The sequence below is a fragment of the Loxodonta africana genome, chromosome 26 (assembly GCF_030014295.1).
Source record: "Loxodonta africana isolate mLoxAfr1 chromosome 26, mLoxAfr1.hap2, whole genome shotgun sequence".
NCBI classification, from domain to species: Eukaryota; Metazoa; Chordata; class Mammalia; order Proboscidea; family Elephantidae; genus Loxodonta; species Loxodonta africana.
This window is the reverse complement of record NC_087367.1, coordinates 27,679,438-27,704,818: the sequence shown is the minus strand read 5'-3', so window position 1 is coordinate 27,704,818 and position 25,381 is coordinate 27,679,438. Positions and strand designations below refer to the sequence as shown.

The 25,381-nt window shown below is 40.3% G+C and overlaps 2 protein-coding genes across 16 annotated transcripts in view; one reads left to right on the top strand and one right to left on the bottom strand.

The window, feature by feature from the left end:
- CRIM1 (cysteine rich transmembrane BMP regulator 1) overlaps positions 1 to 11,318 on the top strand; it is a 244,272-nt gene extending 232,954 nt beyond the window's left edge. For all 12 annotated transcript variants that reach the window (XM_064277211.1, XM_064277210.1, XM_064277201.1 and 9 more), the window contains 3 exons: positions 5,108 to 5,230; positions 7,914 to 8,104; positions 8,792 to 11,318. In XM_064277211.1, coding sequence (XP_064133281.1) covers positions 5,108 to 5,230; positions 7,914 to 8,104; positions 8,792 to 8,968 — 491 coding nt within the window. In that variant the 3' untranslated portion in view covers positions 8,969 to 11,318. The remainder of the gene's footprint in view (positions 1 to 5,107; positions 5,231 to 7,913; positions 8,105 to 8,791) is intronic.
- Positions 10,522 to 25,381, bottom strand: part of FEZ2 (fasciculation and elongation protein zeta 2) — a 59,602-nt gene continuing 44,742 nt past the window's right edge. For 3 of the 4 annotated variants that reach the window (XM_064277213.1, XM_010595864.3, XM_010595865.3), the window contains 3 exons: positions 23,856 to 23,931; positions 16,060 to 16,125; positions 10,522 to 13,451 (listed from right to left, as the gene is read on the bottom strand). In XM_064277213.1, the coding sequence (XP_064133283.1) occupies positions 13,435 to 13,451; positions 16,060 to 16,125; positions 23,856 to 23,931 (159 nt within the window). In that variant the 3' untranslated portion in view covers positions 10,522 to 13,434. The remainder of the gene's footprint in view (positions 13,452 to 16,059; positions 16,126 to 23,855; positions 23,932 to 25,381) is intronic. The other variant, XR_775893.3, reaches the window with a different exon arrangement.

Below are 25,381 nucleotides of genomic sequence, written 5' to 3'. Positions count from 1 at the left end.
TATAAGGGTAGAAGAATCAAGAGGATTTGGCTTTTAATATGGGGAGTCAGAGGAACAGAGGAGCCGAGGATGACTGTAAAGTTTTTGGACTAAACCATAGAGCTGCAGCTCTGGAAGTAAAAAAGTTTGGTTTGAGGCATCTTTAGTTTGAAATACCATGAGACATCTGAATGGAGATAATGAATAGACCATGGATATGGAAAATATGAAGTTCAGGAGAGGGATTGGAAATAGATACCTAAATTTGATAGTTGATAGGCAGTGTTTAAACCTTGAAACCAGGAGAGATCTTCCAAGGAGTGTGTATAGGTAGAGGAAAAAAAGAGTGCCCAGGACAGAGCCCTAAGGCCCTCCAACTTTTGGAGGTGAGGTGGGGGACTAGCAAAGGAAGCTGAGAAGGGAGGACCAGCCACACAGGTGCCCTGGAAGCCAGGTGGAGAAAGGGTTTCAAGTAGGAAGACGCCAGAAGCTGAATCAAGTGCGTTAGGTCAGATAAGATGAGAAATGAGAAGGCACCGTTTCATTTAGTGTTGTCTTACTCATCCTGGCAAGAGCAGTTTCAGTTCAGTGGTGGAGGCAAAGTCTAATTAGAGTGGCTTCCAGAGAGGATGGGAGAGGATGAAATGGAGACAGTGGTACGACAACTCTCATACAGACCATGAGCACATAGTTCAAAACCAAAATCTTACTGGGAAGTAGAGTGGCGTTGGAGGGCATTGCAGAGGGGGATCTGGGCTAGACCTTGGAAAGGCAGGCTTTCTTCATTGGAGTGAAGGGTAATCTGATCAAAGGCCCTGAGGCGGCCAAGGCCAAGGCCAAATGCCCTTGGAGCAGAGCATTCTAGTAACAAGTGGTAAGGGTAAAAAAGGTAGTTTGGCCAAGATTTTTAGGGCCTTAATTATCAAGCCAAGAATGTGGACTTGGTCCTTGGCAGGCAATGGGGAGGATCATTTTTGAGCAGATGATGGCACAATCATAAAGGTGTTTTGGGAAGGCAAATGGGGTGGTGTGCAGGAGGGACTAAATCATGGAGAGAGGAGGGGCCAGGACCCGTGCAATGCATATTGTAGATGTCCCTGGTGGGTGACAGTAAAAACCCAAACTTCGGGGTGGGGGTGGAAATAGAGGTAAAGATTCACCCAGACATATACTCCCCTGGGTTTTGTGAGTTTAATAAAGAGAGTGCAGATATTGCTAACGTCACTGTCCATCACTAGGGATTTCTCTGAATTCACTGTTGGGTTGAAATTTCATTTGTTTGTTAACTGTCCCTTCCGTATCTGATGAATTATTGATGAATCACTTCTCCATCTTATCTCTAAGCACATTTTGTAAGTCAGGCGAGCTTTTGGCACCTTCCATTTGATCAGATGCAGCCTGCCAGGAAGGCCAAATTCCTGGCCCTTCTCTCAGCGGCATACAAGGTGACCACAGTCAGGGTTCTTCACTGAAGTCTTGGGACCCCATGTCACCTCACAGAAATACTGTGAGGGCCAATAAAATGATGCTTGCAGAATGTTTCCTGGTGATCCAACAAACAGGATCCTTACCCTCTAGCAGTATCAGCTAACATTCTGAATAAAAAAAGAAAAAAGTTGCTGTCAAGTCATTTTCAACTCATGGAGACCAAATGTGTGCAGAATAGAACTGCACTCTATCAGGTTTTCAATGGCTAGCTTTTCGGAAGCAGATCACTAGGCCTGCATTTCTTCCGAAGCACCACAGGGTGGGTTCAAACTGCCAGCCTTTCAGCTAGTAGTCGAGCGCTAAATCATTTGCATCACCCAAGGACTCCAACATTCTGAAAGCCTCACCCTTTGCAAAGCACTTTCCCTTCTGCCATCTTTGGATATGAGTACAGACCTTTGAGATAGGTAGGTGGTTAGTACTTGATCCATTTTACAGAAGAACAAACTGAGGCTCAGAAAAGTTCAGTAAATTGTCCAGAGTCACACCTCTCGTAAGCAGAAGACATGAGGCTCCTAGGCATAGGTTGACTTCAAGTTCTATCTGCAAAAAAAAAGTGGCGCCCTGAGCTTCTGAGCCCCAAGGACCCTCTGCTATCTTCCAGAGAAAGGACATTTTAAGGGAGTAAAATACATTCCCAGTAAGTTGATCTGGGTTCCTCTGAAGTACACTGCTGCTCAGAGCAAATACGACCACAGGCCACACCTCTGTGATCTACCTGGGGTGACTGGGTTTCATGGCCCTCTCCTGGCTTTGTCCATCTGCAGTGCCAGCAGCCCTGAAGGGCTCTTTAGTAAATGCCAGAGGGGTTCTAGTTTAGTCTGGAGTTGAATACGGTCTTTGGCCAGGGGGCCTTGGGTCTAGACATGGAAATCTAATAGCACTCTCACTTGTTTTTGTTGCTCAAAGCAGTTTTTTCCTAGAAGTCTTATCCTATATGGCAAAACTGCTCAGGGAAATGAGAGGGAAGTTACTCACCCCCACCCTCTGCCTTGAGAGCTCTGTACTGGAGTTGCGAGTATTTTGTGATATAGAAGGGAGAGGGTGAATTTTTATTAGAGTGGAACTGAGTTTAGTGATGTGGATACAAAGGGCTGTGAGCTGCTGGATGGTGAGAGGTGACTGTGTGGCATTGTTCTCTTCATGAGAGGTCAGAGGGCGAGGACTGGTCCTACACAGAGCTGGATCCCCAAAATTTAGACCTGGTCTGCCACATAGGAAATGCCCAGGAAATATTTGTTGAACGAATAAGCCTCCTTCCTCCTGGGCAGATCTTCTGACTTCCTGCTGTTGCCAAATAGACCCTTTGTAAGCGCCTGTGGGTAGAAAAATCATGCTGTGCAGCATCTGTTGTTTGGCGGGGCATCACTTGAAATCTGCCCATGTGCAGGTGTAAGGTACAAGAATTTCAGGCTGCTTCTCAACTTCAGGAAAAAACCTGAGGAGGACTTAAATTGACTTTGGCTCTGGGCCTCTGTGGAGGTTTTTGATACAGAGCTGTTGATATTCACAGCATTGGTGGACTAGAGCTCATGTTAGCCTTTATACTGAGGCCCCAGAGGCCAGCAGCAGGTTGGCCACTGTTGTAACAGGAAGACTCAAAGCTGTGGGCTGGACTACGCAGGGGAAGGGCAGGGGTGAGTTACTGGCACTGAAGGATCCCACATAAAGTGGTTTTTCTTCCCAAGTTCCTCCAGGAAATTCATGCTGCATATCCGGGTTTCTCTATGGGTGGGCTAAATACCACCCGCCTCCACTCCTATCCACAACCCTCCACACACAACGTGAATCACCTACCTATGGGAATCCGCACATTTTCTAAGCTCTTCAGGTACTTTCGATATCACAGAAAAGTTTGAGAATCATTAAACCAATGATCCTCTGGCCTCTGCTCCTGTATATGATACTATTTAATTAAATTCTATTTTTAGTTCTAGAGTTTGCAGGGACCCATTGAACCTTTGGAAATTCTAATGGTTTCTAGTTCTTGCCATGTCTAAAGGCCTAATACAAGTAGGAAAGCAGAGACTGGGAGACTAAGGCCAAAGTGACTGTTCTCGGGGGCAGCAGGAAAACAGGCTTTGGAATCACAGAACCAGATCTGAATGCCAGCTCTGCCAGTTACTAGATACTTAACCTCTCCAAGTTTATTTCCCTCGCTAGGTACTCAGTTAAGTCACACTGGAAGCTCAGCAAATGGATTCCAGCCTCTCTATCACTTTTGTTGTTAGTTGTTGTTAGGTGCCATCAAGTCGGTTCTGACTCATAGCGACCCTGTGTACAGCAGAACAAAACACTGCCCGGTCCTGCATCATCCCCACAGTCATTGCTGTGTTTGACCTCATTGTTGCAGCCACTGTGTCAGTCCCTCTCCTTGAGGGTCATCTTCTTTATTGCTGACCCTCTGCATTACCAAGCATGATGTCCTTCTCCACGGACTGGTCCTTCCTGATAACATGTCCAAAGTACGTGAGATGCAATCTCACCATCTTAACTTTTCAGGAACATTTTGGCTGTACTTTTTCCAAGACAGATTTGTTTCTTCTTCTGGCAGTCCATGGTATATTCAGTATTACTTTTGCCCTCTCTCGAATTCTTGAAAGGCTGGTAACTTTGGGATAGACAATGATCACCCTGAGCAGAGGAGATTATTAATCCTTTTTTTATATAACTTGTATTTTACGTATTGTAGTCTAATTTAGGCTTATGTTTATGAGATTATAACTGCTGAGTAACCTTCTTATAAAAATTAGTTAATAACATGGCCAAGAGGAGACATGTGCTGACTTTTATTGCCACGTTTTTGAAAATAGGGGTACTTAAGAATTATTTCTTTAAAAAGTGGGTTACTTCTTGTTAGCCAGATGAAGTTTAGATATAAAAATGTTTGTATGAACTTAGGAAAGCCCTGTGCTTTTGCCCCGGAACCTTAGAAATTAGCTTTCCATAAGACCTGCTCTTTGGGATGAAGAATATAATTTTTCCAGACAGTTCTGTATCATGATGTAGTATCTTGTTGATCACAGTGCCTGTATGATCCAGTTAGGTAATGTAAATACATTTTACTAAAGATCTGTGTCTAATCTAAATGCTTCTCGTGGTAACAGGAGACACTTAAGTTAGGCAGCACCTCACGAGGCCTACAGAACCGTCCCCATTTAGGGGAAGAGTGTGCAGGGGGATGGCCAGGAAATGCATAAAGAGTGCTGCTGACATATTTTATACAAATGATTCAACATGGACTATAGGAAAAGAGTAATTAAAGTACAATATTTAGCTGATGGAAAGTAGAAGAAATCTTTCCATTTCAGCCAATCCCCATTAAAGAAAAAAAAAAAATCCCCATTAGCTTACACAGAACTGTGGAGCCAATACCAGTTACCATAAAGCAGCAGAGCTTCTGACTCTCATGGAAAAGACAAACTTTTTTTTTTTTTCAATGTTGTAAGACATTTCCCACCACTGCAGTGCTAGTGACTGTCTCTTTAACATTAATGATATAAATGCAGAAACTAGGTTTTTCGTGTCCCAGGCAATATCGTATTGAATTGAATGCATTTGGATTGAGGATACAAAGCCAACAATAAGGTAAGGTGAGGTAGCTTAGTCATCACTTATGACGAATATTCTCTTCTTTTAGAAATGTATGTTCCAGAACCAACCAACATACCCATTGAGAAGACAAACCATCGTGGAGAGGTTGACATAGAGGTTCCCATGCGGCCCACACCTAGTGAAAATGACATCATCCATCTCCCTAGAGGTAAGTGCAGAGGTCACTTGAGAGCTAGTCTTATGTGTGATTTGGTTTTTTGTTTTTCTTAAACTTCCTGTGAGTAACTTTTAAAGGGCATGCCCAAGTAAGTTCAAGTAACTACTCCAGGAGACCTATAACATTTAACAGCCTGTATTATTATTAAAATAAGTCTGTAGGTAACTGGGTAAAGTGTTTTCTTCCTGGCCGCACAGGCTCAGAGAGAGACTTAGTGATAATGGAAAGAAATAGGTTCCTAGTCACGGTAGCTTGGTAGCTGGAATTTCTAAGCCATCTCTCAAATATGTGTGAATGAACTTTGTAAGCAGACTAGTAATAAATTACTGTGTCCCTGTGGATTCTGTAGGCATTTATGCAATAGGTTACTCCCTCTGTTTGGGTAGTTTTCATTTCATGACAATTCCACTTATTGCATGTGCTGACTTTTTCCAGCCATTAGATTTATTCCATGTCGTTTTTTTTTCCTTCTTCTGCCCTCCAGTTGTTTGTAATAGAGTGTCATTCTTTCTCTCAATCACTAACTGATAAAGCAAGGCAGAGTTCCTATTAATATTACTTACTCTATAAAAATAGATCTCAGCCAAAGTAATATAAACTTGCCCTTTGCCACAATTCAGTACTGCCTCCTGTGTACTCCCGAGTGCATTTTCAAAATCGCTATTATACAGTTTTTATAAAATTTCTTTTGGAAAAAGCAATATTCATTGCCTGAAAGGTTAATGGTCTATGATTCTAAATATTCTAACATTATGTTTGGATCAGGGCAGACGACCAGAGTGCGAAATTCCTGGACCCAGTGTGTAGCTCCTTGTATAATTGCTCTGACTGAATAATACTTTCATAAAAAAAAAAATTTTTTTTTTATTATGCTTACATTCATTCGATTATTAAGTCTGTGTGCCAGGCCGTGTCCTAGATGGCACACTTGAATCATAAGGAGTAGCCTCACTTATTGCTGTATGTTGAGGAACCTATGCATTACATAGTATCCCTGCTCTCCAGTCCCCAGAGGAGACATTTCCTCATGTGTCAGTAGCAAGAGAATGCGTGCTTCTTCTTGGCAGTTGGTCTGTTTTAATCTTAAAGACAATGTGAATATTACTGATGATACTTTTTCCCATTTTTGCTTTGGCTGCTATGAAGCTCAGTGCTAAATTTGTGGAGTGCTTTTAGCAACAGAACAGAATTTAAGACCTGGATTTTATAAACAGACCTCAGTCTCAGCTTCATTTTTCTTTCACTGGGATTTCCTTAATTTACTTCTTTATGTTGTATGGCATATATTCCTAAAATCACTTCCAATAACATTTGGAATGAGGAAAAAAAAAAAAAAACCTGAATTCATCATTTTTCTTGAAGCTGATAAATATTTCCTTTTTTTTGGCCCTCCTGTAGGGCCACTATGAGTCGTAATCAACTCGATGATAAAGGGTTTTTATTATAAAGTATTAAAAAGATCCCTGGTGGCACAATGGTTAAAGCGCTCAGCTGCTAACTGGAAGGTCAGTAGTTCAAAGCCACCAGCTGCTCCGCGGGAGGAAGATGTAAGACTTACAGCCCTGCAAACCCTGTGGGGCAGTTCTACCCTGTCCTATAGGGTCTCTATGAGTTGGAATAGACTCAACGGCAGTGGGTTTTTGGTTTGGTTGTATAAAGAATTGCCATCTACACTGGCTAAAATGAGAAGGAATGTTCTCTTCTTCCCATCTCCTCCTTCCCTCAAAAGCACATCAATAAAAATCTGAGTTTTTAACGAGGGCAGTCTTAATATCACAAAGCTGTTCTACCTCATGAGCAGAGTTTCCCGAAAAATCTAAGAGCAAATCCTTTTCACCGCAAGTGCAAGAAAAGCTAATTTTTCTGCATCTTTGGCTGAACTGGTCTTTGGTGCATTTAGAAATTGACTACAAGGGCTTATTTGAAAGAAAATAAAAGAAAAAATAACTTCAAGGGGGAGTACATTCTGATCAGTATGTATTTGACCTTGTTGTCTGTGTCTGCAGCTTCATTGTAAGGATGATGATTTAAAGGAACACAAAGATCTTCATTTATAAGATCAGAAGCAAACAACGTCCCCTGTATAGTAGGTTCAGTAAGGTGGGAAATGATCTAATAGGTCTACTGAGTTTTTAACAAGTTTTTGAGAAGTAAAGCATTTTGGCAGAAAGCTCAGTGAATATACCAACCAAAAGACCAAGCTCCTGATTCTGGTTTTAGTTTTTGATCTAATTAGTCTTAGCGGTTACACCAGTAAGTAGCATATACTTAGTCCTAATCTGTTTGCCAGTAAGCAGGGAGCTAAGCTAACGTTTCTGCCTCAAAATCTTTTGAGGCCACATATGTTAATATTAATCAAAATATTTTAATAGTCTAATCTTAGTCACTTTTTAAAGTCTACCTAAGCATTTTCTTATTTTATTAATTAGCAAGAACCTGCATCATCCTCCCCAGTTACTGTCTCGCTCTGATACATTTTTTCACATCCATCCCTAAGTGCCCTGCCTTCTGATAGAGCTCTGAATCAGCATTAGACTTTAATCATGGTTTTAGCTTTAAACCACTGGGAATCGATAAAATCAAGTTGCTGATCTCTATTTGCAATATAATTAAAATAATCCTTAAAAGTTCTGATGTAGGTAATAAATGCTTTTGTAACTGTTTTTTCTCCTAGACGTGGGTCACCTCCAGGTAGATTACAGAGATAACAACAGGCTGCCCCCAAGTGAAGACTCTTCGCTGGACTCCATCACCTCCGTCGTGGTTCCCATCATCATCTGCCTCTCTATTATCATAGCATTCCTATTGATCAATAAGAAGAAACAGTGGATCCCACTGCTTTGCTGGTATCGGACACCAACCAAGGTACTGTCCTGAAAAATGTTCAGTCTCTTAAATAATAAAATTAGGAAAGCTTGCATTCTCGTATTCCTTTTTATGTTAGTCAGTGAAATGTTTACCTTGTTCTTTGTGACCTCAAATGTATAGCATTTATCAAATATATAGTATTTACCCAGGGCTGGATCAATCACTGGGTGAACTATCCATCATCCATTGGTTAATGAATCTTGACCTTTCATGGATCCAATTTTCAGGATTTAAAAGTTTTTAAATGAATTGGGCACAATCTCTGTGCTGGGCACATGCTGGGTCCCCAAGGTCCAGAGCTGGGAGGAGACCCACTTGTAATTGCGGCCTGGAAGCTAATAATAGTCTGAGTGATTAGAAATCACCCCTTTATTTTAAAATCTGCCTGTCTGGTTAATCCCACTCATTCTTCAAGGATTTGAAAATTCATGTCACTTCACCAATCTTTTTTTCAGTTCCTTCATCTGCCGTTTGACATGGTTTACTGACATTTCACCTTTAAATGCAATTTGTCAGTATCCCTCATAAAAGCAGAGCTGGTACTAGATTGTGATACTCCAGACAGGCTGACCATCAGTGTATTGTGAAGCTGTTACCTCACTTGAATTAGGCATGAAACTTCTGTTCTTTCAGGATCTATAAAGCAGCTAATTCCTTGTGGTCTTTCCTCCTTTCATTAAATAGCCTTCTTCCCTAAATAATCAGCTGGTATCTGTGGACTGCAAGAAAGGAACCCGAGTCCAGGTGGACAGTTCCCAGAGAATGCTAAGAATTGCCGAACCAGATGCAAGATTCAGTGGCTTCTACAGCATGCAAAAACAGAACCATCTACAGGCAGATAACTTCTACCAGACCGTGTGAAGAAGGGCCACTTAGATGAGATTTCAAAAGGCAGAAACGACTACATCTGCTCTTAAAAGTCAAGTAGGATTTGTGCACTTGCTTAGTGGATTGTATTGGATTGTGACTTGATGTACAGCGCTAAGACCCTCCTGGGATGGGCCCCATCGGCAGCAGCGTGCAGAACAAGCATTCCCACTTTTCCTCAAGATAACTGACCAAGTGTTTCCTTAGAACCAAAGTTTTTGAAGTTGCTGAAATACATTTGCATATGATATAGCTGTAGAGATATTTGGGTTTGGGGACAGTGAGTTCGGTTGGGGAAATGGGGGGGAGGGTGGTGTTGGGAAGACAAATTGGTCAGCTTGGCTGGGGGCAAAATCCAGTAAAATAAAAGCAGTTCCATGGCCCAGCATCCAGAGGGTGTATTTTCCTGCTGCTCTGAAGACTGCAGTGGTTGCTGCAAAGCTCAGGCCTGGACAAGCAGGAAACACAGGCCTTGCAATCTAGCTGCAGTAACCACCTTAGAACTACCAGATGAGCGCATCAGAACCTCTTAGTAGCCATCCCAGGTCTAAAGCCACAAGTTTCTTTTCTATACGTCACAACTGCAGTGGGCAGTGAGAAGCAAGGGAAATGCAAGAGCAGAATTCCTCTAAAGCGGGTTCTTAGGAATATACACAGTTATTCTTTTTGCTGCTTTTTTGTTTTTTTTCTTCCAAGCCGATCAGCCAGTTACTAGCAGAGTCAGCAGATGCACAAGACCTAAGTCACTTGTGGATACGTGAGCACTGGAGCTTTTCTGACGACAGCGTGGCAGGGAGGAGCGGGAGGGGAGGACACCAGGCGTTCCCAGGGGCTGTCCTTCATTGTCTGTCCTGTCTTTCTTCTGTCCTCGTGTTGGTTGTTCATAGTTTTTGTTGAAGCTGTAGCTTAAGAAGAAATTTTTTTTAAAAGAGACTGTTTGGGGATTTTTCTTCCTTATTATATACTGATTCTACAAAATAGAAACTACTTCATTTTAATTGTATATTATTCAAGCACCTTTGTTGACGCTCAAAAAATTTATGCCTCTTTAAACTTTAGCAATTATAGGAATATTTATGTAACTATCTTATGCTTCCAGAAACAAAAGTGTGTGTATGTATGTGTGTGTGTATATATATACATACATATATATTTATACACATGCGATTTATGTTTTCCTGTTGAATGTATTTTTATGAGATTTTAACCAAAACAAAGATAAAACAGGCATTCCATATCAATGCTTTTGATCACTTACAAATTTTTGAATAACACAAAATCTCATTGTACCGGCAGTTTAATTAGAAAGAAAGATGTGTGTGAGTGGTTGTGTAAATATACATAAGCACATTGACCCACAACCTGGTGTGTGTGTGTGTATGTGTGTGTGGGCACGCACACGCCTTAAACAGTCAGCATGGCACCCGCTCTGGAGAAGGTGTTCCTTTATTAAAATCTCCTCATTTGGATTTGCTTTCACTGGTTTTCAGTCCACCTACCCGCCAGAGACATCCGTGGCAGTTCATACGCATCATTATAATCAGCTCCTGGATTTTTTTTTTTTTTTTTCAAACAACTGTTTGAAACAACTACTGGAACATTGTCCACAATAAGCTGGAATTTTATTGTAGTTTGCCTCAAATATAACTCTGACTGTATATTATAGTGTTAACTTTTCAAACAGCTCTTAGCACTTTTATACTAATTACCCATTTGTGCGTTGATTTTTCTTTTAAAAATGCTTGTTGTGAAAGACACAGATACCCAGTATGCTTAATGTGAAAAGAAATGTGTTCTGTTTTGTAAAGGAACTTTCAAGTATTGTTGTAAATACTTGGACAGAGGTTGCTGAACTTTAAAAAAAATTAATTTATTATTATAATGACCTAATTTATTAATCTGAAGATTAACCATTTCTTTTGTCTTAGAATATCAAAAAAAGAAAAGAAAAAGGTGTTCTAGCTGTTTGCATCAAAGGAAAAAAAAGATTTATTATCAAGGGGCAATATTTTTATCTATTTCCAAAATTTGTTAATGTAACAACAGATTTACATCAGATTAGTATAAAATTTTGTTGACAGTTAATCCATTCCTGGCATAAAAAGTCTATCCAAAAAGTTGTAAATGCTTGCTTTTGTTTTTCAAAAATCATGGCCATATTATGAAAATACTAACAGGATATAGGACAAGGTGTAAATTTTTTTATTATTTTAAAGATATGATTTATCCTGAGTGCTGTATCTATTACTCTTTTACTTTGGTTCCTGTTGTGCTCTTGTAAAAGAAAAACAAATATAATTTCCTGAAAAATAAAGTAGATATATGGCACTTGGAGTGCAATGTAGTTCTACAGTTTGCCTTGCCTTTCTTTAAAAAAAAATACAAAGCTGTAAAGGGATTATTTGCAGTTTGGTTCTTGGCAGCCAATAAACATTTTGAATCTAAAAGAAGTCACACAGTGTAGCTCTGGAAAAGATTCCATATCTGGGATTAGAAAGACAAATAGCCCATCTGTGTAAGGTTGCCAATCCAATGAACCTCCAGTGCCACGGGCAGCCCTGACGCCTCCCTCAGAATGTAGGCCTTCCCCAAGGAATCCTTGCCCAAAAGGTGCCCAATGGAGTATAACGACACAGGGATGCTGTGCTTAGGGGGCAAAAACCTGCCTGCATCAGTCACAGGTCAGAAACATGCCCATCACTAAATCAGTGTATTAAACAAATTCATCACACACAGGGGTTGTGGTGGGAAGCCCTACTAGTTAACTGCTGAGGAATAAAAAGTTTATCCAGCAAGATGAGAAGAAACCTAATTACAAGGAGACTTTGAGTTGACAGGGAAAAACAGGTCTACTGCCATACATTTCAGAAGCATTAATTTAAGAATGAGCTATAAAACAGACCATTGTTGAACCTCTTCAAAAACACATCCCCAGGACTTTTTACAGTGTGTCTTTTAAAGCTACATGGCTTTAGCTATAAAGCAAATTTTTTATAAATGCACATCAGATTTGTTTAATATTACTGTATAAGTATGCATCTTCATCAATTTGAGGGGAAGGGGCAAATAAGTCCCATATTTCCACTATCGTAATGGCTGAGATGCCGAGTTGTTGGCATCAAACTTCAAACCAAGCTACTACCAGCCTTTGCAGTTACAGTGTCTTAATGACTGAGTGGAGTGAGGAATGTGGATTATCTCTGTACGCTCACGGACATTTAAGTGGAATTTAAACACCCGCTTGATAGCAAGTCCCATGTGCACTCATGTCATATAAGGGAGGGGGCTGCCATAGCGGCTTGGCATGTCTCAAAGCCCCAGAAAGCAAGCAGGACTTCAATCATTCCATTCCAAAGCGGCTCTGCACAACCTGGCAAGGTCCCTCTCCCCTGCCCACAGCTCTCTGGGGCTGATCAGAGTTTCACTAGCTCAATCATGAAGGGACAGACTCTCCACAGGACAGTAACAGAAGCGTTGCAAAGGATGGAAAACAAAACAAAAAAACTCAAAATAAGGCTCTCAAGCATATCTTACTTTTTTTTTCCATTTATTAAATGACACTGACTTGATGATTAGAACCAGCAAAATGTTGCATGACTAGTGATGTATCTCCATGAGTAGCTGTTTCTAGAATTAGTACTGTAGAGAAACAGGCATCATAAAATAAAACACAGTAATGGGAAAGGGGCAACGCTGCAGCAGTTTCTTAAGCACCTTAAAGGATGCAAGCTCCTTTTACAGTACACTTCTTCAGACACATGAAACAAAACATTTAAACATCAAAAAGTTTTAATAAGATTCTAAAAGTGAATGGCAACTTAATGGTTAAAATTGGAACAATGGTGACAAGCAGAAGCTATACAAATCCACGTCTCCAACAGTGTCAACATTCACTAAGTTTTAAGCCAAGGTAACGCCTATTCTGGCGTCACTCGAAGAACTGCCCAAGTTTGTTCCGTTTCAGGCTGTCTGGGCAATACTGGTCGGTAATATGTATATTGACAGTTCTCTTATAAAAATCAGTGTTGCTTCTTGCCATCACTGAAGAATAGCTATAGTATGAATCTCTTAATGCTTTAACCTAGCTCTTCAGTGCAATTTAGATCTAGAAAGCCGTAAAAACTCAAATGAGCATACTGCCAGTTCATGAAAAATATAACTGCACATGCAGAGTTAATACTACTCCTTCTTCCTCTACAAAGTTAGAGAACAATTCATGATTGTTAACAGATTTAACAAAAACCATCTCTAGATTTCAAAACAGTGCCCTATTTATTTGGTAATATAAAGAATCAGTGGAGTCATGATCTATTAATACTGAAATCACAAACCCAAGTTCATGTGTGCTCCATTTCCAGCAGCAGTGCAGGAAAGTAGCGGCAGCCAGCTTTCAGGAGAACGCTACAGAGACCCAGGCTCGCTGTCCACGGAGGGAAGGGTGCCCCTGACGTGATGCCACTCTATGTAGGACACAGAACTAGAGGAAGGAAACGAAAACTTTTAGGTAGATAACATACATTTCATATACATTTATATAAAATGCATACACAGTTTATATACATTTTCATATGCATATTAAAAAACATTAAGAAATAACTAAAATATTAATGCAAGGATCTACAGTAGCAATTTAAAAAAAAAAAGTTTTAAAAGGCTACACGTAACAATGAGAAGTTTTCTCAAAATACATTAGAATTTTCCAGAAATGAGATACCAAAAAGCTATGCTCTTCAGGATACCACATAGAAATACAAGGCTACAGCATTAGCCCTATACTACAAGGCTTGTAACACAGCCAACAGGCTCCCCGGTGAAGCCAAAGAAGGGCGCATGTTCCTGCGCACATTTTTATTCCTATGGAAGACCAGCACAGCGGCAGCCATAGCTCCATCTCTAGCCTTTGGTACCGCTGAGGCGAGGGTGGCAGCAGGCTGCGGTGGGATGATTAAGCAGGTGGGAGAAGAGAAGTTTAATTAGACCATACAGTGTACATCCTGTCCTTCTCAGGCCAAAAGAAACCACTTCTCTGTCACTTTTCACCTTTGCATTAAAATTAAGATGATGTATTTAGGCACCCAAGCCACACTCATCAGTGTCAAAACAACAACAAAGACAAAGCCAAGAAAGGGAAAAGAGAGTTCACCCCTTAAAGCGACCCTCCCTTCTAAGCAAAGTGTTCAATTACTGGTCCCCAAAAAGAGTTGAAGGGCTATGAATTTCCAGGATGGGTGGAAAACAGCATTTTCAATTATCCCACATCACCACCTTCCCACACTGAAATAGCTCCATGCCTGATTAAAAAAGCAGCTGCCATCGAGCCAGCTCCAACTCATGGTGACCTCCTCTGTGGCACAGTAGAACTGTGCTCCACAGGGTTTTCAATGGCTGACTTTTCAGAAGCAGAGGGCCAAGCCTTAATTCCACGGGGCCTCTGGGTGGATTCGAATCTCCAACCTTTCAGGTAGCAGCCAAGTGTGTTAACCACTATTTTCTGAGACTCTAGAGACACTGCTGTAGTCTGAATCCTTTTCCACCCAGTCCTCGCAATACGAAGCCAAGACAAACCGCGGCACATGTACATCAACAGCTCATCAGAAGCGAGTACAGTGGAGAGAGAACTGGGCTTGCAGATGGTAGCCAGGGCCTGAGCATGAGGGGCAGGAGAGACGGGTGCTGCTTCCCCAAGGCATGCAGGATAGGTTCACGTGACAGTCGTGGGTTTGCAGAGGAAAAGAATGAAAAACTATATCCCCCAGAGTACTCTGTTCTTCTCTGGGTCATAAAATTCTTCCATGCAGTCGAAGATAAAAATAGCTGGAGAATGCCTCAGAAGTTCCTTCTATCTCTGGCCCTCATGACAGTGCCCTAGGGAACCACTGTAATTACAAATTAATACATGTTCTTTATGTTCGTCTCACTCCTGTTTCACACGTAGAAAAACAAACCTCAGAACAATCCAGCTTTCACACTAATATGAGCACAACACAAAAGCAAAGATGTCAGGTAAAAAAAATTCAGAACGTAATAGGGAAAAAAAAAAACATCAGAAAAAATTACAGCTTATAAAAAAACGTCAATTCTGTCTTTCCTAGCCCTGTGTTAACCTATTAGTAGCCAGCTGGTGTTTTTATAGCCACATAAGTCTCTTACAGGTGGTACTTCTGTATCATCCACTTTGAGCCCCCATGTGTGTGCTGAGCTTCCCTCTTTATGAAGCTGTGGGGGAAGGAAAGTCCGATGTGAGATATCTAATCTAAGAAATCCCAACCTTCCTTACGCTTGGCTGGCTTGGCTTGGGAAAGGAGAGGACCCAAAGCAGAAACATGTTACTAGAAGAGGAGCGCTCTCAAAATTGGATCGAACACAAGATGCATTTTGTGACGCACTGCGCATCTGTTGCCTGAGTGACCACTATTAAAAAAAAATTCATGGGGAAGTATTAGTTTTATCTATAGTTAAGTTCTTCAGACCCCTCTCTACCAACCAACTTTTGCCCTTTCCTCAGTAAAGTAACTGAGCTCATTAGTTTCTCAAACGATCTTCTTTTCCTCATCCTATTCCCATCCTGTCACCTTGTTTCCAAGATTTTATGGCTCCTTTCTCAATGCCCTAGGTTTATGAAAGTCAGTTCTCCTCTCTTCCCAATTCCTGTCCCTTACACTAACACCTTTGGTATTCCTTTTGGGACTGTAACACGACCGTCCCCTCCTTCACACGCCCTCACTCCTTTTCTATGGAAACAACCCTTAGCCAGCCCTCCCAGGGTCTACGTGCTGGCACCTGATACATAGTTATGACTACATCTCACTAATTTTCCTCCCCTGCCTTTCTCAATGTTTATAATTTGGCTGTGGAAATTATTCCCATCCAAGGACTCAAAAAGAAGTTAAATTTTAATAACCATAACTTATGATGTTGGTAACATAACTATGTCCTTGATCTATCATCACCGTTCACACCAATAATGAAAAGACTAATAAACGTTGTGTACTTAGAAGTTATTTCTTAATCTATTTGCAACATGATATATTTATTGACTAATCAGAACTTCCTACCCATTGCATATATGCCATTAGAAAACTCACCTTTCAATATATAATCAGTTAATAAGCTTGGGACTTTCTCACTGTCCTCCTTCATGGCACGAAGAACTGCAAAATACAGGAGAAAAGGAAAAGGCAACAATTTAAAACTCAGATTAAAAATATTATTCTAATCACTGTAGCCTTAATCTTAATTATATGACATAACCAGTTCATACACATCATAGACTCATACACATTATTTTTGGAAAAAGGGAATACAGAGTAAAGGCACAAGAATTTATTGTGGCTGAGAATATTCCTGGTACTTGGGAGTTATTGCCCTGACTTAAAATTTCTGAATAGTGGAGGCAGGAAAGAGGAACAGGACTTTTGACCCTGAACCTCAGCTTTGTACTGACAGACACTGGGAAGTGTGCGATCCCAATGTGTCCTCTCTGTGCTCTGGGGAAGAGAAGGACCCTGCTGCTGCAGAGCTCCCGAACTGGGCAAACCCTGAGATACACAGATCGTTAGTGACACTCTTCAAAGAACGTATCTGTCAGCCTTCTTTGCAATTCTTTTTTAAACACCAAAATAAAAAAAACAGAATTCCACAAAACAACACCCACCTGCCACGTCATTTACTCCTTCTGTGCTATCGGTCAGTCACTATGAGTTGGAATCAACCCGACGGCAGTGGGCTTTTTTTTTTTTTTTTAATGCTACGGGAGCCCTGGTAGCGCAACAGAAGCACTTGGCTGCTAACCAAGATTGGCAGTTTGAACCTACCCAGCACAGGAGAAGAGACCTGGCGATCTCCTCCTGTAAAGATTACAGCCTAGAAAACCCTATGGGGTAGTTCTACTCTTTCACATGGGGTCAACGAGAGTCAAGTATCAACCAGATGGCACCCAACAACAATAATGCTATGGAAGAACCTGGGTGAATTAGCCATATCCTAAAGCAAATCTTTGAAGGTCAGTTCTCCTGACTACGTAAAGACTGAAAGAGAAAAAACAGCCAATTATTCTAGTGGTTTAAAAATAAAATCTAGACCATTCAGGTAGGATAAACCCACATATGCTGCACTGACGATGACTGCCAATTCAAACTTTCCCCAGAGCATTCTGGGGAGAACACCTTACTATTTCCCCAGACAGGTGACCAGACCACATATACAGTCAGCCCTCTGTATCTGCAGGTTCTGCATGCACAAATTCAACCAACCCCTGATTGAAAATATTCTGGAGAGGGAAAAAAAAAAAGACTTTACTTGTCATTATTCTCTACATAGTATAACAACAATTTACATACAGGAGGATGTGTGTAGGTTATATGCAAATACTATGCCGTTTTATATAAGGGACTTGAACATCCTCGGATTTTGATATCCGCAGGGGGTCCTGGACTCAATCCCTTGCAGATGACTGTATAGCGTAACTGCCAAGCCAGCCCTCCTGGTTTACACCCTGGCTCTGCCACTCCCTGACCCTGTGACTCTGAGCAAGTTACTTAACCAGTCTGTATAACAAGATCCTCATCTGCAAAATGAGAACAATGATTAGTCCTACCTCAACAGCTTGTTGTGAGGAATAAGTTACTAATTTAGATTACCACTTAGAATGGTGCCTGGCTCATAGTATATAGTTATATAATTATAACATTATACTAATATTATTATTGTTCAGTGTCATCAAGTCAGTTCCAACTCATAGCAACTCTATGTACAACAGAATGACACACTGCCAGGTCCTGTACCATCCTCACAATCATTGTCATGCTTGAGCCCATTGTTGCAGCCACTGTGTCAACCCATTTTATTGAAGGTCTTCCTATTTTTTGCTGACCCTCTACTCTACCAAGCATGATATCCTTCTCCAGGGACTGGTCCCTCTTGATAACATGCTCAAAGTATGCAAGACAAAGTCGCCATCCTCACTTCCTAGGGGCTCTATGGCTGTACTTCTTCCAAGACAGACTTTGTCATTCTTCTGGCAGTCCATGGTATATTCAATATTCTTGACCAACATCACAATTCAAAGGCATCGATTCTTCTTCGGTCTTCCTTATTCATTTTCCAGCTTTCACATGCATACGAGGCTTTCACATGCATACCGTGGCCTGGGTCAGGTGCACCTTAGTCCTTAAAGTGACATCTTTACTTTTAAACACTTCAGAGAGATCTTTTGCAGCAGATTTCCCAACGCAATGTGTTGTTTGATTTCTTGACTTTTGCTTCCATGGGCATTGATTGTGGATCCAAGTAAAATGAAATCCTTGACAACTTCAATCTTTTCTCCATTTATCATGATGCTGCTTATTGGTTCAGTTGTATGGGTTTTTGTGTTCTTTTTGTTGGGGTGTAATCCATATTGAAGGCTGTGGTCTTTGATCTTCATCAGTAAGTGCTTCAAGTCCTCTTCATTTTCAGCAAGCAAGGTTGTGTCATCTGCGTATTGCAGGTTGTTAATGAGTCTTCCTCCAATCCTGATGCTGTGCTGTTGTTCTTACAGTCCAGCTTCTCAGATTATTCACTCAGCACACAGACTGAGGAAGTATGGTGAAAGGATACAACCCTGACGCACACCTTTCATGACTTTAAACCAAACAGTATTCCTTTGTTCTGTCCGAACAACTGCCTCTTAGACTAAGTACAGGTTCCTCCTGAGCACAATTAAATGTTCTGAAATTCCCATTCTTTGAAATGCTATCAATAATTTGTTATGATCCACACAGCCGAATACCTTTGCAAAGTCAATAAAACACAGGTAAACATCTTTCTGGTATTCTCTGCTTTCAGCCATCTGACATCAGCAGTGATATCCCTTGTTTCAAGTCCTCTTCTGAATCCAGCTCGAAACCCTGCAGTTTCCTGTCGAATGTGCTGCTGCAAGCATTTTTGAATGATCCTCAGGAAAATTTTACTTGCATGTGATATTAATGATATTGTTCAATAATTTCCACATTTTGTTGGATCACCTTTCTTTGGAATGGGTACAAACATGGATCTCTTCAGTTGGTTGGCCAGGTAGCTGTCTTCCAAATTTCTTAGCGTAGATAACTGAGCACTTACAGAGCTGCGTCCGTTTTTTGAAACATCTCAACTGGTATTCTGTCAATTCCTGGAGCCTTGTTTTTCGCCAGTGTCTTCAGTGCGGCTTGAACCTCTTCCTTCAGTACAATATGGTTCTTGGTCATATGCTACCTGAAATGGCTGAACGTCGCCCAATTCTTTTTGGTACAGCAACTCTGTGTATTCCTTCCATCTTCTTTTGATGCTTCCTGTGTTTAGTATTTTTTCTGTAGAATCCTTTAATATTGCAACTCGAGGCTTCAATTTCGTCTTCAATTCTTTCAGCTTGAGAAATTCCAAGCATGTTCTTTTCTTTTGGTTTTCTATCTCCAGGTCTTTGCACATTTCATTATAATACTTTGTCTTCTCAAGCCACCCTTTGAAATCTTCTATTCAGCTCTTTTACTTCACCATTCTTCCTTTCACTTTAGCTACTCTACATTCAAGAGCAATTTTCAAAGTCTCTTCTGACATCCATTTTGGTCTTTCTTTCCTGTCTTTTTAATGATCTCTTGCTTTGCAGGCATGATGTCCTTAATGTCATCCACAACTTGTCTGGTCTTCGGTATTTAGTGTAAAATGTGTCAAATCTATTCTTGAGATGGTCTCTAAATTCAGGTGGGATATGCTCAAGGTCGTATTTTGGCTCTCGTGAACTTGTTCTAATTTTCAACTTCAACTTGAACCTGCATATGAGCAACCGATGGTCTGTTCCACAGTCGGCCCCTAGCCTTCTTCTGATTGATGATATGAAGCTTTTCCATTTTGTCTCCTTCCACAGATGTAGTTGACTTGATTTCTGTATATTCCATCTGGTGAAGTCCAAGTGTATAGTCACTGTTTATATTGTTGAAAAAAGGTATTTACGATAAAGAAGTCATTGGTCCTGCAAAATTCTATTACGTGATCTCCATCATTTCAATCACCAAAGCTATATTTTCCAACTACAGATCCTTCTCCTTTGTTTCTGACTTTTGCATTCCAATCACCAGTAATTTTCAATGCATCTTGATTGCATGTTTGATCAATTTCGGGCTGAAGAAGTTGGTAAAAACCTTCAATTTCTTCATCTTTGGCCTTAGTGGTCATTGTGTAAATTTGAATAATAGTCATATTAACTGGTCTTTCTTGTAGGTATATGGATATTATCCTATCACTGACAGCGCTATATTTCAGGACAGATATTGAAAAAAAATTTTTTTTTTCACGAGGAATGCAACACCATTCCTCTTCAATTTGTCATTCCCAGCACAGTAAACTATATGATTGTCCAATTCAAAATGACCAATACCAGTCCATTTCGGCTCACTGATGCCTAGAATATCAATGTTTATGCGTTCCATTTCATTTTTGACGATTTCCAATTTTCCTAGATTCATACTTTGTACATTCCATGTTGCAATTATTAATGAATGCCTGCAGCTGTTTTTTCTCATTTTGAGTCGTGCCACATCAGCAAATGAAGGTCCCGAAAGCTTGACTCCATCCATGTCATTAAGGTCGGCTCTACTTTGAGGAGGCAGCTCTTCCTCAATCATATATTGTGTTCCTTCCGACCTAAGGGACTCATCTTCCAGGACCATATCAGATAATGTTCCGCTGTTATTCATAAGGTTTTCACTGGCTAATTTTTTTCAGAAGTAGACTGCCAGATCCTTCTTCCTAATCTGTCTTTGTCTGGAAGCTCAGCTGAAACCTGTCCACCATGGATGACCTTGCTGGTATTTAAATACTGGTGGCACAGCTTGCAGCATCATCGCAACACACAAGCCCCACAGTACAACAAACCGACTGCAGGCTGCATATCCATCAACACAGTGGTGGTCTCCACGGTGCTCTGCCTTTGGCTCACATTTGTAGGTGGCAGCAGCAGAGGTTCAGGTTCTCCCCAAGTTTTCATGAGATAACCAGTATTTACCTCCAAAGTGAAGGTCGTCCTTCCATCTACTGTCTTCACAATGCTGTTGTCATAACTACATTAACTTGGGTGTTCATTTACACACCCTACATACACTCACTGACCCGAAAATGCCCAAACTGTGTCAATCTATGAAGACATCATCTAAGAATCAGCCTAGTGATGTCTTAACGTTGGAAGTATGATGACCTTGGTTTGACCAAGTAAGCGTTTGGTCTTCTGAGAAGTGTCTGGCCTTCATCTGAGAAGCTAAGGCCCTCAGTGATCTCTGGCTTCTTAGCAATATTTATGCTCCCTTCTTAGAGGTCTTCCAGTCATGTTTTAGAATTTTTTTTAAGTTCTGTATAAAGTCACATATAAAAACCCAGCATCACTGACTGTCCAGTGGGCTGGAAATTAAGAGATCCAGCCCTGTAACTAACCATTTCACTGTGTGATCTTGAACACTTACCACCTTCATGAGTTCCTCCTTATAACCAGAGGCTGGTCATGCAGTTAATCTCTTGATTCTTTATTTTAGACTACCCCGTGTCACATTATGTGCCCATATTTAAATAGAAAATGTTTTTAAAGTATTTTTCATCAAAGGAAAGAATAGAAGCTTCAAGTTAGCAGGTAGGAATCTAGCAAAGAACATATGAGCTTCTTCCCTTGTGCTCCTCAGCCCATGCCTCCACATTTTTAATTTCTGATATGCTGTATCATCATCAATATCCATCCGATACTCTCTGATTTGTCTCCCTGTAATTAGCAGTTATCACAAATATTTGCAATTAAAAAGAACCTAATAGATCAGTGTCATGGACTGAATTGTGTCCTCCAAAAACATGTGTTAGAATCCACACACGTGGATGTAATACTACTTGAAAACAGGGCTTTGTTATACTAATTAGGTCAAACCTGAGTAGGGTGGGTTCTAAATCTAATCACTTCTGTGTTATTAAAGGAGATTATACACACACACACAGGGGTGGGAGAGGGGGTACAGGTGAGGATCATCTACATGCCAAGGAAGCAAAAAACACTCAGGGCTACCAACAAGGAAGAAATGATATGGCTGAGACCCTGATTTGGACTTTTAGGCTCCAGAACTTTGAGAAAATGAATTTCTATTCTTTAAAGCCATCTACTTGTAGTATTTCTGTTACTGCAGCACTAGCTAACTAAGACAATCTGTAAATTCAATCCCTTCATTTCAAGGGCAAGGAAAACAAGGCTGATTATGTGACTATTCCAAACTCACATATACATTAATCTATTTACTATGAGGTAAACAGAGCAATTATGTTTATCCTCACTGCGATCAAGAGAGGGTAAGTGACTGCCAAGGGCATCCCTGTAAATAACAGGGACAGACACAGAATTCAGGGCTCGTTTATGGCTATCACATAAGAAATGCCTAATATAATATGCATTTAAGTCTAACAAATTACAGGCAGTCCCCACCAGGTTATAAACAAGATCTGTTTCTGTCTTTACGACAAATTTGTAGGTTAAATCAGAACCAAACCAAAAAAAAAACCAAACCTACTGCCGTCAAGTTGATTCCAACTCATAACGACCCCATAGGATTTCCAAGGCTATAAATCTCTACAGAAGGAGACTGCCACATCTCTTTCCAGTGTGGCAGCTGGTAGTTTCAAATCACAGGCATTTCAGTTAGCAGTTAGGGATATACAAATACAAAGTTACAGTGTTAACCACAACGTGGTCAGGCTGATGAAACATTGAAGCTATGCAATGTTTTCATGAGAGTCAGAGCAGCCCATTCTTAAGTATGAGTTATCCGTAAATCAGACGTTCTTAACCCAGGGACTTACTGTATTTAAAATTGCAAGCTCCTCAAGAACACTGTATCTTTCTCTACTTCGTTCACTGAAGTATCTCACCTGCCCAAAACAGCACCTGGCACAGAGGAGGCCTTCAATAATTTTTGCTGAATAAATGAATGTTCATAAAACATTACTATCAATCTACATTCTACCTGTAACTACTACCTGGGGTTCTATATCCATAAGAAATGACACTTTGTAGGCCAATGTCTTAAGTTTTCTAGTGCTGCTGTAACAGAAATTATACAAGTGGGTAGTTTTAATGAACAGAAATTTATTTTCTCACAGTTCAGGAGGCTAGAAGTCCGAATTCAGGGTGCCAACTCTAGGGAAAGGCTGTCTCTCTCTCTCTGTCAGCTCTACGGAAAGATCCTTTTCTTTTTTTCAGCTTCTATTCCTCAGTTCTTTGGTGATCTTCACATGGCGTGGCATCTATCCTCCCCTATCTGTGCTTGCTTGCGTCTATGCCTAACCTGCTTTTTATATCTCAAAAGTAATTGGCTTAAAACATACGCTACACTGACATGGCCTTATTAACATAAAGTAAACCCTATTTCAAAAAGGGATTACACATCCACAGGTATAGGCATTAGGATTTACAACACATATTTTAGGGAAACACAACTCAATCCAATACAGCCACTCTTACCCTACATTTTTCTTATTTGGTTACTAACAGTCATATTTCTATAATATCCATAAAACATCTTATTTATTGCTAAATGGATAAATTCTTAAACTAATACAAGAGATGATGGAGAATCAAGTTACATGTTTTTTTCCCAAAAATTTAGTTCATAAATATTTCAAAAGGTAAGAAAACCAGAAAAAATACAAGTTAACTGTAGAGTTAGTGCAGTGTTTGCTGTCCTAGCCATGTATGGTTTCATTCTCCCAAGAATAAACACTGACATCCATCATTGACTTTCCTAAACTGTCCAACAATAACAACAACAAAATCAGTTAACTAAAATCAGATATTTAAGAATCAGCAAAGTAAATGAGGTAACAGTTTAATTTTGTCTTTGCTCACTTTTTGTTAATACTTGAAGATCTTCAACAGACGGTGGTCCGTTTTTTTTCTCATAAGGAATGACTGTTGTCAAGTACTGCCGAGCAAAGAAAAAACAGCAATGCATCACTTAAATTTGAATTACTTTATCTGGAAAAACTTGGTATAGCTACTAGGTCTACTTTATAACCTGACACATGAGCCACTTCCATATGAAAACACAAGTATGTATAAGAATAAAGGTATCTTACTATCTCAGCTGGAGCTCATTTTTCTTTTTTAACCACATCTATCTGTTCACACAAACCCATCGTCAACACAAATAGCCACTTGCTCCTTTATGCTTCACTGTTGGAAATTCCACAGGACTAGGGCTGAGGATGATCTGCTCAATCTGTTCACTCTTAAGGTGAAGCCATATCTAACAGTCTACTTATGTATTTTTCAATCCTTTTTTAGCAGCTATTAAAACTAAAAACATAGTTGAAACAGCTCTGCAAGACAAAATAATTTTCCAAAGCCAAATAACTATCTTTCAGACCACTTTTACTCTGGTTGAACAAAATGGTCACATAAGTAACTGATCATTTTAAAAACACCTACCATCTTCTTCCAACAGCCAACAAAGACATGCTTTGTCTGTACATATATTTTAGAGGTGTATTATTATTTTAAATTATTACGTAAGTAGTTATAAATGCTTAAAGGTATTAAAGGAAAAGAGGAAAGGATGGCCTAAAGGAAAATGAACAGTGAAAATTCATGTTTGAAATTGAGACAAACTACCTAGTTCATTACTTGTGAAGGCTCACATGTATCAGAGTTATAGCCTATACTTCATAAAAGCATAATCTAAAAATTATTATCCAGATTCGCCTATACACTCACCATCCCACCAAAAAATACACATAGTTTAGTGTCGTTTGCATAGGTTCACATGGAAATCTACTGGTTTTTATTTATAATCTTTCCAATCTCACACATTACTTAGTCCCACGCCCTAAATTTCGCTCTATCTCTAACCCTCAGTGATTGATTTCACCCACCCATAATCAAAAAACTAGATCAAGAATGTCGCTTAACAATAACTGGATCCCTAGATCCAGAAAAGCAGTCAAATAGTTTTCTACCATCTTCTCAGTGTCGACTTCTATGAGCTGATGTTTAATTATATAACCAAATGTGTTTCTCTGTAAAGACAGACATACACCCCTTAAGGGCTTCATAACAGCACGTGTGCCAGGCAGCTCCGAGACGCACCTAGACGCCGCCTCATGGCCCACGTGCTATCTGGCTGTGCTTGCGGGCCTTCCTGCCCTGCTCCGAGATGCTGGATCAGTTTGGAAGTTATTTGCCGTACTGTGGGTTTGAGAGAGGTGAGAGGCACCAGAATCAAAACAAAGTTCAACCTTCTTTTCATGGAGGCCCTTTCTGAGCTGCACACATCAGTGTGAACTCTTTTCTTAACGGCGATTCTTTCCCTTCTTGAGTAATACAGAACTATCTTCAGTAAAACTCCACGTTCAAATGCCTTGTGCTGGTAAACT